Source organism: Palaemon carinicauda, chromosome 26 (assembly GCF_036898095.1).
Source record: "Palaemon carinicauda isolate YSFRI2023 chromosome 26, ASM3689809v2, whole genome shotgun sequence".
Taxonomy (NCBI): domain Eukaryota; kingdom Metazoa; phylum Arthropoda; class Malacostraca; order Decapoda; family Palaemonidae; genus Palaemon; species Palaemon carinicauda.
The window spans coordinates 74,245,351-74,258,724 of NC_090750.1; the positions used below are offsets into that span (position 1 = coordinate 74,245,351).

Here is a 13,374-nt window from a genome sequence, read left to right on the forward strand (position 1 = left end):
CAATGCCTACTTGTAACCCAAACTGGCCAAGCATTGAATAAGGCTCATAATCCTAAAAAAGTGGGTGGTTTGAGACCTGGACATTGAAACCTAGATGGGGCCACATCAGCAGAGCTAGGGCCTGCACGTGCAATGAGGTCCAGTAAGTTGTTAATAGCGATCAGGCTATGATCCTCTTAATTCAGCTCCTGTCTTGGGTGTCTTGGGACCTACGTTAGAAGACTTGGCTCTTCCATGAAGATCCTTACTCTTATTATCATTCCAAGAATGATGAGAAGAGAGCACTGTAAAAGATCAGGAGAAACCATAGTTACTCCTACGGCATTGCTCTTTACCTCTATAAGAGGAAGAGGGAGCAGCAGGATACTCTTTCTCAGACCTAAATCTGAGAAACTAAAAAGACCTCTCTGAGGAAGGTCATTTGGGACTTCTCCTATGAGAGGTATCTGGGATTGCCTTAAAGGGTTTAAGGGTTCTAGTGACCTTTTCCTCTCTTGATTCTGAAATGTAGAAATATTTGAAAAGGAAGCTTTTGGATGAGCTGCAGTATGTGAGCCCTTAGGAGCAATATGAAATACAGTATAGGGAAAACATCAGCTTAAGTAGACCAGTAAAATAGTAGGTTTGTCATTGTTATGTCTTTAAAATGGATAGGTAGGGTCCAAATGAGGTAAATGGGCTCCAGAGGTAGAGGCTATTTGGTATTCAACTGGGGTTGATATGCATACAGTCATAGACAACATCTGCAAGTCTACATGCTTGTGCCAGATCAGGTCGTACATCTCTAGGTTGTGAAATGACGTCATAGTCATTGCGCGGAGGGATATGCATACACATTGGAATGGTGGCTCATTCTGTGATGTCACCATGTGCAAGAATGGTGGCATGTACAGAAATGTTAGCCTGAGTATGCAGAAGCACACAGATTATGTTGTTGACATGTGCCAGTAGATACAGTAATGACTTTAGCCTTCCTCTGTTTGGAAGGGAATGACGTGACAGCTCTGACATATCAGCCAAACCAATAAAGTATGTGTCGTAAACACTCCTGAGAATATCTGTAGTGTCAGAATAAGTGACAGGAGAATTCTGAGACAAGGCTGAAGAATTCTTCCGAGGAATCGATATCGAGGACCCCTAAGCGTACAAGGCAAGCCAGACTCTTGTGTATGAGTGGGTGATAGATAAGGACCTACCATCAGGGCCACCTCAGTATATGGGGAAATGGCAGTCTCGACTTGAGTGTATTGTTCTCAGAAGAGAACAAGGGGAGACTTTGGACACTTTAAAAAGAGATACCTCCAGAAGCAAAAAGTCCTCCTGCTGAAACTCCACCATAAAGGGCTCACCCCCTAGTACGCGAGTGGGTGGCAAGGGAGACCTACGTAGATCAGAGTAATCTGGTACTAATGACTCAAGGATTAGGATTGTATTGCACACATTAAATACATGGGTTGTAGCCAGGGGATCAGTCTCTGGAAGCGATTGGTGATCACTAAAGTAAGCATATCCGGAAAAGGAGGAATGGACTGGAGAGAATTGTGGTTCAGAAATGAACTTAAGCTTTTTGCAGTATAAGGAAGAAGACAAGGAAGGAGAACGATGTCTTAGCTTGTTTCCTACGACGAGAATTTTTCTCCCACTGGGAGGAAGGCCACTTTACAAAAATCGCAAGGGGACTCTATGGAACACCGCCTACTACTGCAGTTTGGGCAAAGGTGATGTGGATATATTTTGACCCGACTCTTGAAGGTGCCACTAGGGTGACCATTACAGCCGGGGCAAGTCCACATAACACTTGCAACATTAGACATGGCACAACAAAGCACAAAAAGCACTGCAAGGATAATCCAGTGTGGAGCAAGTCATGATCGTAGAACGGCAAGTGGGTGCCAGCCTCTATACTCAACCAAGAGAAAAGTGAAGCTTGCCTCGCAGCACCACATAACACTGTCTAACAGTGGAGTTTGCAAGTAACCTAATTACATAGTTAGCATTTAGGCACCTTTTCTTTTTTCTGGTATTAGAAAATCGACATAGGAGTAAATCCATATAAATGACTCAGAATTTTGTATCTTTATAGGAACAAACCAAATTCAAATGAAGCAGTCCTTAGCACACAAATGGGCTACTCACTAAAGTGGCAATTATACAGTACTTTATATACCTATAAGTTGTGTGTGTGAAATAGTGCCACAAAACAAAAGTCAAGGTTTCATACCATGTTGGCCTCCCTTAATTTCTTGAGCTCATCCTGAAGAGTACTGTTGGAGTTTCTCAGTCCACTCATCTCATTTTCATATTTGGCTATATCAATATAAGCAGATGACCAACGATCAAGTTCGGCTAGTGCTTGTTGCTGAAGATGATCCGAACCACTACGTTCAATGATCTGTGAAAAATTAAAGTATAGTATTAGCTGTGGACAACATTATATTTGGGTGCAAGCTACATAGTAAATTTTGCAAAATTTCTTTAATAGACAACCATTATGAACTTGCTTTAATGAGAATAATATAAAGCAACTGTATCAAAGACTAATCAAAACAATTCTATTTTACAGTAATACTGTAGATGAAGACAGGTAGAACAAATTAACAGAATAATTAGCATTTCATTAACAGAAGAACTAACATAATAAAAATTGTACATATGTTTTGTGTTCTAATGTGCAAAGGCCTCTTGTGCAATACCACATTAATTGAAATTACCTTCCCTTCCATTATAATACTGTAATCCTTGTTTTATACTCATTTTTTTTTTCAAGGAAACATAAATCACAAGTAATATTTATAGATAATATTTCTTTAATGTTAATATCTGAGTTTACTAAATGAAAAATTTAATTGTAACCTATACGTTGTTAAAAATGTAATATTATTAGGATGAGAAGTATACTTCTAAACTTACGGGAATTTAGAATCGAAGTTATTAATGAACTGAATTCACATAGTGGTTAGATTTTCAATATGCTTTATGTATTTAATACTTAGACTTTTGAAACTGTTAAAATGTAAAATTAAACTGCTAGTATACACTAAACAGTACTTGCTTATGTACGTTTATAACATCAAATATACAGTAATAAATGAATGATCTGACTACTGTATCAATAGAAAAAAAATAGAAAAATGGCATAACTAACTTCAAATACAATAAAAAGATCGTTAATTATTCTAGTATATTTATCACAACCTGTACAATGAATTTCACATAAAAGACTTTAATTGTGAATTAAAGTGACTTCAATTCCAATTACTGTACCCTAGGCCCTTTACATAAATATAAGAATCCGGACACTAAAAAGGGATTTTTAGTCCTGAAGCACTTGTTTTGATAAGAGCAAGTATATTGATTCTTAATGTTTAAACACCAGAAATCCATGACAAAATACAAAAGTTCTAAGAATGCAAAAGTTGCAAGGTCCACTGGCTTGGACGGATTGACTGTGTAATACAGTACCTATTAGAATATCTTCAGAACTAGATAGTCTATTCTTTGTTGGTGTCACTAAGAATGTTGGTATAAAATAGCAAAGACTTCAGAAAGAGGGAAATAATTTTTCGCCAAAAATTTATTTAGTCTTGATTACTGCTGCCTAAATTTAGTGTCTCAGGATGAAACGCTGTGCCCTTATATAGAATTTCTCCTATACACCACAACAAGCCAGGGGAGCTTCCAAAGCATTTTTCAAGTCTCTTTAGTTAATGAACCTGAAGACAAGACGCCACAGAAATGTCACAAAAACAAATAACACAAGTTTACTGAAAGGTGGCAAGTCCTCTTATAGACTAAACAACTAAGGTAGATCATGTAATTAAGCCACAAAATTCATATTAACTAAATGATTTTCAAATCTGCTGAGAAAAAACTACCTTGCACAATGGGAGGATGAGAAACAAAGACCCAAACAATGGAACAGGAAGATAAGTTGTGTTTAAAACGGGGTTCGGATTGGATAAGCAGAAAACCTGATTACACCAGCATGGTAGATGAATAAGCATTTTACTGAAAAATCCCATGGCTTTAGTTAAAAAAAACACAAACCTTTTCCTATATTTGAAGAACTCAGGAAAAGAAAAGATGAAAGAAAGTAGTTCACTATCCATAACACTAGGAACTGCCAAAAGAAAGTAGTTCACTATCCATAACACTAGGAACTGCCAAAAATGATAAATACTTTAATTACACAAATAGAGTAATTAAAGAAAAAAAACCCATAGAAGTTAATAGGAAGCGTTAAGAATAATGCAACAGTGAATAAGGTTTCTTAACAGATACATAATTGACTTGGAGGTGACATATAATTACTTCAAAATTTTACCTAAATTAAACAATATAAACAAGTAATTAACTCGTGTATAAATTTTTTTACACTTTAGTGGCAATTTCCAAAACCACATCCATGTCCACCAATACCAACTGGGGTATTACATAAAAAAAAAACTTTATCTACTAGATACTGCCACAAATATTTCAATAAAAGTGCAGGATAACATCCACAAAATAAAATCTCTATATGCAAATCTCCATTAATAATCTAAAGAAGATTTCCAATTTATACATACAGTACTGTACTTTGCAAGAGCAAAGTAACAACACTTATGAATGTAGAGAAACTATAAAGAAATTGAAAATAGCAATGGGAATAAAATTTTAATTCTGAAATACCTTTCTAAGGGCCTGGGCATCAAAACCAGCCTCTGCCATCTCCTCTTGAATGTAGATCTTTTCCCTCAAACTTGTGGTCGATGACATAAGGGCATTGATAAATCTCAGACTCCACACTTGAAAGCTGAAAGTCAAATTGCAATAAATGTGGGAATTCTGTGGTGACACTTTCAAATGGAATACACAAAACTTAAATCCATTACTTTTATATTAAGTCAATAAATCCCGTTTGGATTTGATGAAAAAAAATTATGAATGTAGAAAACTAATTAAAACATTCTTTTTTTCAATTTCTATTTACTCGTGAGCAGACAAAATGCCTAATGACATAATGCCTAAGGACAGAATGCCTAAGGACAAAATACCTAATTCCTCAACACGGACATAATGCCTACTGGACAAAACATCTAAAAAGGGATAAAAAAAAAAGGGAACTAGATAGCTCAGCACTCTATAGAATACTGACCTCAGCCATGGTGGCTTCATACTGCTATGAAATTCAATGACTTTATTGGAGTTTGTCTAGCATTTATTTGGCATTAAGGAGGACTCATAGATAACATGTTTATAAAATATGAAATATCTATGGGACTCAAGGATAAAGAAAAAAAAAACTTGTAACAAAAGTGTTTATTAAACAATAACTCTTTAAAAAAAATAATACAAACTAAATATTAGTTTTTTTTAAAACATAAAACAGAATGAATAGAAATTTATCTAATCATGAATAGGTTATTTACCAGAATTGAAGAAAATTAAAAAATTATGTGCCATAGCCCTTAGATAGCATAAACCTTCATCCTTATTGCAAGTTGCATGAATTTTTTTGATCCGTTCATTTACTCGAATGTATTTCTTATTAACTTTTTTAACATTTGCACCTAAGACGGCCTATTCGAGAATAAACTTGGTCCTTGCTTGTTCAGTTTTGTATTTTTTTTACAAGCTTAGAGAGAGTTGGGTGAGTAATTGAAACATTCTTGTTAAAAGCATGGTGCCATCCTTCTAGATAGTTTGTAGTTTTTGGCAAATTTGATTCTATTCTATTCTTACAAAAATTGAAAAGATTGATAAAGAAATTTGTTTGTGGAAAAGAAGAATAATTTTTTTTGGCTTTTCAAAGTGCAAAAAGAAAAGTAAAATAATCAACAGTTTGTTGGATAGTTATATGGGTTTTAACTGTAAAATCTTTTAATAATCTCGATTAGTTTATTTAAAAATGCTAAATAAGATCATTTTGCCTGGAGGGCGTTTTGTCCATTAGGCATTTTGTATATTAGGCATTTTGTCCATTAGGCATTATGTAAGTTAGGCATTTTCTCCGTGTTAAGGAATTAGGCATTTTGTCCTTAGGCATTCTGTCTTTAGGCATTCTGTCTTTAGGCATTATGTCATTAGGCATTCTGTCCTACTACCTATTTACTAGCTATGCAGGGTTTGATTACTTCTAAACCATTATCAAATTCATAACTAAACCTGTTTTGAGAATATATCCCGTAATCATAAATTCAACATGTAAATCAGTCCCACAAACTTTATATATTATTAGATCATGAATTTAAAGGAAAATACCATATCTTACTATACAATCATAAGCATCGATTAGAAATACAGTACAGCAGTATTGAAATATTTCACAAAAAAACAAAAAGTTCATCATTAACCTTTCTATCTTTTAGTAGAGAAGAAAAGTAAAAATGATAAAACACAGCTCGAGTGCAGTTGTGTAATGGCATAAATAAATTTGCTCCTCTACAGTAAGATGAGCTGTTTATATAGATCTTTTACCAGGCCTTTTAAAGTTATTAACCAGGTTTTATAATTATTTCATTTGCAACTATATGAATTTATTACAAAAAATAGGACAATACTGTTTTGCAAAATACTGTTCATATATGTCTTTTGTTTGTTATTATCCTTGTAATGGTAATCAAATCAACAACCTTAGAGAAAAATCTACCTAGTTTCAAATCCAATTCTATTACTATACCATTTGATAAAAGAGATTGAACACTTTACCTTGGATGTGGGTGAGATAGCATCATAGCAACCAGAAATTTACATTTAACAGGCTCGGCAAAACGGAGGCGTAAAGTAGCGAGGGCTTCTACGACTTGACGGTGTCCAGCACTTGATGTTAAACAGGCTCTTGTCAGCAACTGGAAAGTGGTGATGGCATCAGGGATAAACTTAGGTTACATTTTAGTGAAATGGTTGCATCAAAATAGATTATTTTATCTTTGAATGGTTGACCATACAGTTTATAATCAATAATCTCAACTACGCTACCATACACCTACATAGCTGCACAAGAACTAATCTTAACTACGCTACCATACAACTACATAACTGCACAAGAACTATAGATGAAATACACTTATGTAGCCTATAAAAATGGCTGTCAGGTACAGTACAGTATCTAGTAATACAAAAAGTATGGTAAAAAAACTAACAGTAATCCTGCAGATTCTCATCCCATTTTGTACACAAATTTTTTTATATTACCATAGTTATCAAATACTAAAATTCTCTTTGAGCTACTAATATACAATTCGCAAGAAAAGTACAATCTAGTGAAACATCAACTATTCTTGAAAATATATTTTGTTCACAAACTTAAAAAAGACATTAAACATAAAAGTAGGATAATGGTTGAAATTATACAACTACCGATAATTGGGGTGAAAAACCCCAGAGTAAGGTTAACAATAACCTGGCCGGTTCATTTAGTAAAACTAAGGTAAAACTTGCTCTCACCAGGCAATTGACAGAATAACAAATACGGATAGAAACATTAAAATAAAAGCATAGTATATTGTGCAGGGCATTAATTGCCAATTCATATGCTTGGTTTTAGATTTTTGGAAATGATTAGGTTCACAAACTATATTTAATGGTTCATGGTCTAAGAGTTCAAGTGGTTTCTAATGGCTATGTCAAATACAATTTCAAACCTGAATAAAAAAAAAAATCACATGAAAGAATTAGCTAAACACACCTGCAACGACAGCGTCCTGCTCCTAGCTAAATTGCTCATGGTAGCCACAGCCAGAGTGTACAAACCATGGTGGTAATGAGCAAGTTTGAGGGCAGAGTCTGTGGAACGTAAACAATAACGAAGGCAGGACAATGACTCATGTTCATCAATTAGAGCTCTTCGCAGCGCTATCTGCTGTTCTCTTGTATTTGCTGATCCTGTTGATACAAAAAAAATGAACAGTGGAATTGATTGACCTATGCTGTATAACAGCTGAAGAGCAAACATAAATTACTGCTCTTAAATACTGAGGTTATGTACTCAAATTAATTCTAGCCAAAAAAGAATACTTGAACTAATTCTTCAGATGTTTCATGTACATTAATTAGCATACATGTTTCAACTTTCATTTAAAACGTAGTATTTAAAGTAAAAAACTATGCAGTATTAGACTTAACCACTACCATTGAGGTCTGTCTGAGATAGCTGGATCATCTTGAGGACATCTAACAGCAACGTCACGCCATCATTGGGGTCTCTCACAAACTCTTTCACAAAGCTGAGGAAGGTTGAAAGCATGAATTGATAGCACTGTACAGCATTCACTTAAAAAAAAATGTCCATTCATTGTTTTGGGGAATATTTCATATACTAACAATTAAAGCAGCTTCTATTACAATAACTTGATACTTTAAGGGAAGGTTTTCTTGTCCTATCACGCAGGAGAACCGAATGACCTACAGGTATACATTTTTAGGTATTTTGCATATCACACAGCGTATTGTGTGTCTACTATTCTTGTATCTACAAGTTTCCTTGGCTGAACGATACGTAGCAATTCTTAGATATTTTGGACATCAGGTTCGGGATAGGTTATTTCCCAAACTGTATTTTTAACTCTCTTAACTTTAATAGGCAGCCAGTGTAATTCAATTAACATAGAAGTAATCCTTTCCTGGGGTGGGACATCTTTTATCTGTCCTGTTCCTGTTTAGTATGTTTTATAATTTGAGTTGCACTTGGGGTAGATTGTAGTTGATGTACAGTAGCCAGTAGTCAATCCTGGTAATATTATTTATCACAAGTTTCTTTACAGGATATTCATCTAGATACTTCTTTATAAAAGCAGTGTTTCTAAGATGATATCCAGTGGTTTTGCTACATTATTTATTTGAGTATTGAGAGGAAAGTGCTATTACGAAATGTACTGAATAAATAGAAGAGTATCCCTACCATGCACAAGAGAGTTATCACAGCACATTTGATGAGCTAAATGACACCAAGAGGCTACCAAAAAAGGCTAAAGAGAAGTATGTAGATCTTGGAGAACACAACCATCATTATAACCCTCCAACTCAACTTTAATATCACACTTGCAAAGTTAATGCACTTTTGCCATCCTTCCTTAGACTTGATTTCGTAGGAAAACACTGTGTACAGTTAGACATGGCAAACCTCCCTCTGAGGAAGTGCACCCAGATACACCTGACTGTACGGCAAGTTCCAGTGTTTAGCTCCACCTACCACCTCTGCAATCTCTTCCTACACTATCTGTTTAGTTACTCGCCAGGGTGCACTTCTTTGGAGGTGTGCCAGGGACTCCTGTGTCCAACTGTATGTCTAAAATATATGACTTGATTAAAGTTTCATAAAAATTCAAATAGGAATTTCAAATTCAGACTTTCAACGAGTTTGACTATATTAATGCCTGTCAAATCAGGCTGTTGGATTAAGCAGGCTGTGTCAACAAGATCTCTAGCTTATTGAGCAGTGTGTGACCAATTGTGGTTTTAATTTACACGCTTTTGCCTACAAGAATTATACGTCCAAACCTTATTAACCAGTTGCTCGAGATTTATAATGCGACCAATTGTGGTTTTAATTTTCCAAGCTTTTGCTTACAAGAAATAAACGTCCAAACCTTATTAAACAGTTGCTTGAGATTTAAAATGTGACCAATTATGGATTTAATTTTACACGCTCTTGCCTACATGAATTAAACACCCAAACCTTATTAATCAGTTACCCAAGATTTAAAATGGTTAGTGGGCGTCAGTCAACAGTATATCTCCATTTAAACATTACTCCATTCTTTAAGCAATTAGTGGTCAAACTCTGTTGGCCCTTTTTGAAATTACTTTCAAGTATTGAGAGCTTGAGCATATTTCACAGTATTCCAAAATGTGAGAAAAGAAAAGATAAAATAAAAAATAACAGGAATATTATTCTTTTCATCTTTAACACTAAAGCATTTCCATAGGTCTGCTAAATTGCTAATTTGTCAATCATAATCAACAATAAATTTGGAGTTCGATTATTACCAATACACTTAATATCCTGCACGTAACTGCTACTGTAGTTAAGCAATTGATCTACAACTTGATGGAAGGATGGGCAGTTTCGTTTTAATACTGTAGTATACAGGTAGGTTATTTGGAATGAAGAACTGGACTCTTCCAAGTTATTAAATAATTATATACATTGATACAGTACAATGTTTTCATGACATTACCAACAAACTGAATTATGCTTTATATCTAAATTTCTATTTATAGATTGTTGTCTAAATTTATATTTTTTGCTTATATATTATATACACATACATACATACATACATACATACACACACACACACACACACATATATATATATATATATATATATATATATATATATATATATATATATATATATATATATATATATATATATATATATATATATATATATATATATATACTGTAATATTTCCCCTCACAAATATATTCAGTCCAGCTCCTTAAGAGTCGAACTTGTGCAAGTTTGAGTAAATGGGTAATGGTATCACTTTTTTTTTCTTTAAAGTATATAGAAGAATTTAGAATTAAGTTACAGTTGACCACAGTTTGTACTAAATTCTTGGCATTACATTAAGAAGCAATATAGAAGAACTAAACAAATATAAAATAAATATTCAAAACCTTACCTGAGATAGGCCATCTTAAGGTCTTCTCTCAACTTCCTGAGGAGTTCAGCTAAGGAACTGAACTGCTTGAGGGACATCTCCTGAGGAACTTCAACTCTGCCAACGCTCTTCTCTTTCTCCCTTCCTCTGCTCTGTGAAAAGCAATGGAATCACCTCAGTGTCATAATGATGCAATGCTAAAAAGCAATGGAATCACCTCAGTGTCATAATGATGCAATGCTAAAAAACAATGGAATCACCTCAGTGTCATAATGATGAAATGCTAAAAAGCAATGAAATCACTACAGCGTTATGATGATGAGCATTATTCGAAGGTAGGTGGTAATGAAAACCGTGTACATTTAAACATTCTTACTAAGGGTGAGGTAAGCTAGAAACAACAACCACATTGCTAATTCACAAGGAAAAGATACAGCATTGGGAATTTTATGATTGCCGAAAACATAAGACATGGCACACACACAGAATTTGTAGTTTTATAGCTATATGTAGAGTAATAAGTTTATAGCCATACTTCAAATGGCATTTATCATATGTTGCAAAATTTATTAATGACAACCTGGAAAACATGATCAAATATATATCAAACAAATTGTATTTATTGCCTCGTGCAATAATTTGACTTTATTCTAATGAAACCATTTATAAGTAATACAATTGAAAAAAATATTAATTTATAATTTTACTATTAACACGTGTACAAGCTTATTTTTTGAAAGCATACCACACCCATTCCTCGCTTACCTTCTTTTCTTTTGGTATATCTGGCGTGTATAGGTTGGACATACGGGCGTACTTGGCCAGGGAGTGTGCATAATCCTCCGGATTGTAGATGGGCGGCCTGTGGTGAGGGGCAGGCAGTGTGGCATCTTCGGGGTCCACTTGGCCCTCGTCCTCTGACACTCGCATCTCCACCTCATCCTCCACACTGGGGATGACAAAACAAAAACATTAGTTACATTAGTGATAAATATCATATACATCCCGTAAAACACAATATCTAAAAGTTCAGAACAATGAGAAATTTTACAAATAACTGATAACGACAAAATATCAATATAAATAACTATACCACCCATATTAACAACAATCATAATAGTGATTGTAATACAAGAGTAGTTTTAACGAGTCAAGAAGGGCTTCAATCTCATTGCACATTGAAAAATAATATAATCAGAAAGATTGAACCCCAGAATGCCTTGATTCATTACTTAACTTCGCCGGTCACGCAACCATTGGTATAATCATGAGTTTGGGTATTTTCGCAAGGTGATGGGTAATAACAGAAATGCGAGGTGAATGCAAGCGACTTTATTGAATAAGATAACAAGCTTATATACAAACGGTTGGGTGCAACATGGTACACAAATTCCTACAATATGAAACGTACTTGAAACAGGTTTTTCTATTAGTGCGGGAGAGAGAGCGAAAGTTAAAAACAATAGCATTACTGTGTATGAGCGTATGTGAAATACGCACGGTACAGTATAATAACCACATCTCAAACGCCACCTTCTGCTGACGAAGAGAGAGGTGAGAGTATGTAATCTCGAGCCGTTCTCAAGCCTCGCAAAGACCTACAACAGTTACCTTCTTTCTTTCTTTTTTTTTTTTTTTTTTTTTTTTTTTTTAAAGAAAACCTAATATTTTTGTCCAGGATTTTAGCCAAGGTAATCTTAATTAACTGTATCATGAACAAGGGAAAAAATTTTCCCATTAAGGGCACAGAAAGAAATAAATTAATCAAATAAATAAACAAACAATTAAGTAAATAATATATATATATATATATATATATTCCTTTCTAAGTGGGGATATCTTGATGTGGCGAAAGGGTTTCTGAATCACCATGATCAGAAAACCTGTACTAGTCAAGGCAACCAATACTAGGTTGGTTTGCTGTGAGCGATAAGACGAAAATCTCCAACTATCACCAATCCACACTGGCCAGCGTGGTGATGAAAACTGGCCAGACCTCAGACATAAACAATGTATAATAACTATGTATAAACAGTTAATGCACAATTATGTATGATATATACATTATACACTATATATACAATATATGTGTATGTATGCAAAGTCATAAATAAATATAAAACACACATACATACATATATATATATATATATATATATATATATATATATATATATATATATATATATATATATATGAAAGCCACAAGTACTCTAATATCGAATTCTTTCTACCATGAGATCTGAGACCCATAGGGAAATTCCTTTAATGATAAATATTAGACTTTTAGCCCAAATAGCTAAAAGTTTAATGTTTTACTCTTATTTTTCTAGGCTGCAAGTTCGAATCCCTATTCGAGCAGAAATTTCCCCGAGACTCAGATCTCATGGCAGATAGAATTCTACAAGTATGTATTTTTTTTTCTAATGACAATAACCCATATACACAAGTAAATGTATATAATGATCACCATAAAACATCATATATAGAGAGAGAGAGAGAGAGAGAGAGAGAGAGAGAGAGAGAGAGAGAGAGAGAGAGAGAGAGAGAGAGAGAGAGAGAGAGATAACGGGTGCAACAGCGGACCATGACGTGTAATATTAATGACAAGAAGCCCAGGGAGGATGACCCCAACCGAACAAAAGTTCAAAAGACCGAGAAAACGGAAGGATGACTGGCATAAGATCTGTTATGAGAGAGAGAGAGAGAGAGAGAGAGAGAGAGAGAGAGAGAGAGAGAGAGAGAGAGAGAGAATCAAGCATGGTGCCCATCTGCGTTTGT

At 34.5% G+C, this 13,374-nt stretch overlaps 1 protein-coding gene across 4 annotated transcripts in view; it reads right to left on the reverse strand.

Moving 5' to 3' along the window:
* Positions 1-13,374, reverse strand: part of mwh (multiple wing hairs) — a 321,568-nt gene that overhangs the window by 12,964 nt on the left and 295,230 nt on the right. For all 4 annotated transcript variants that reach the window (XM_068349762.1, XM_068349765.1, XM_068349763.1 and 1 more), the window contains exons 2-8: positions 11,359-11,542; positions 10,615-10,745; positions 8,113-8,207; positions 7,670-7,866; positions 6,691-6,830; positions 4,672-4,795; positions 2,222-2,392 (exon numbers count right to left, since the gene is read on the reverse strand). In XM_068349762.1, the coding sequence (XP_068205863.1) occupies positions 2,222-2,392; positions 4,672-4,795; positions 6,691-6,830; positions 7,670-7,866; positions 8,113-8,207; positions 10,615-10,745; positions 11,359-11,542 (1,042 nt within the window). The remainder of the gene's footprint in view (positions 1-2,221; positions 2,393-4,671; positions 4,796-6,690; positions 6,831-7,669; positions 7,867-8,112; positions 8,208-10,614; positions 10,746-11,358; positions 11,543-13,374) is intronic.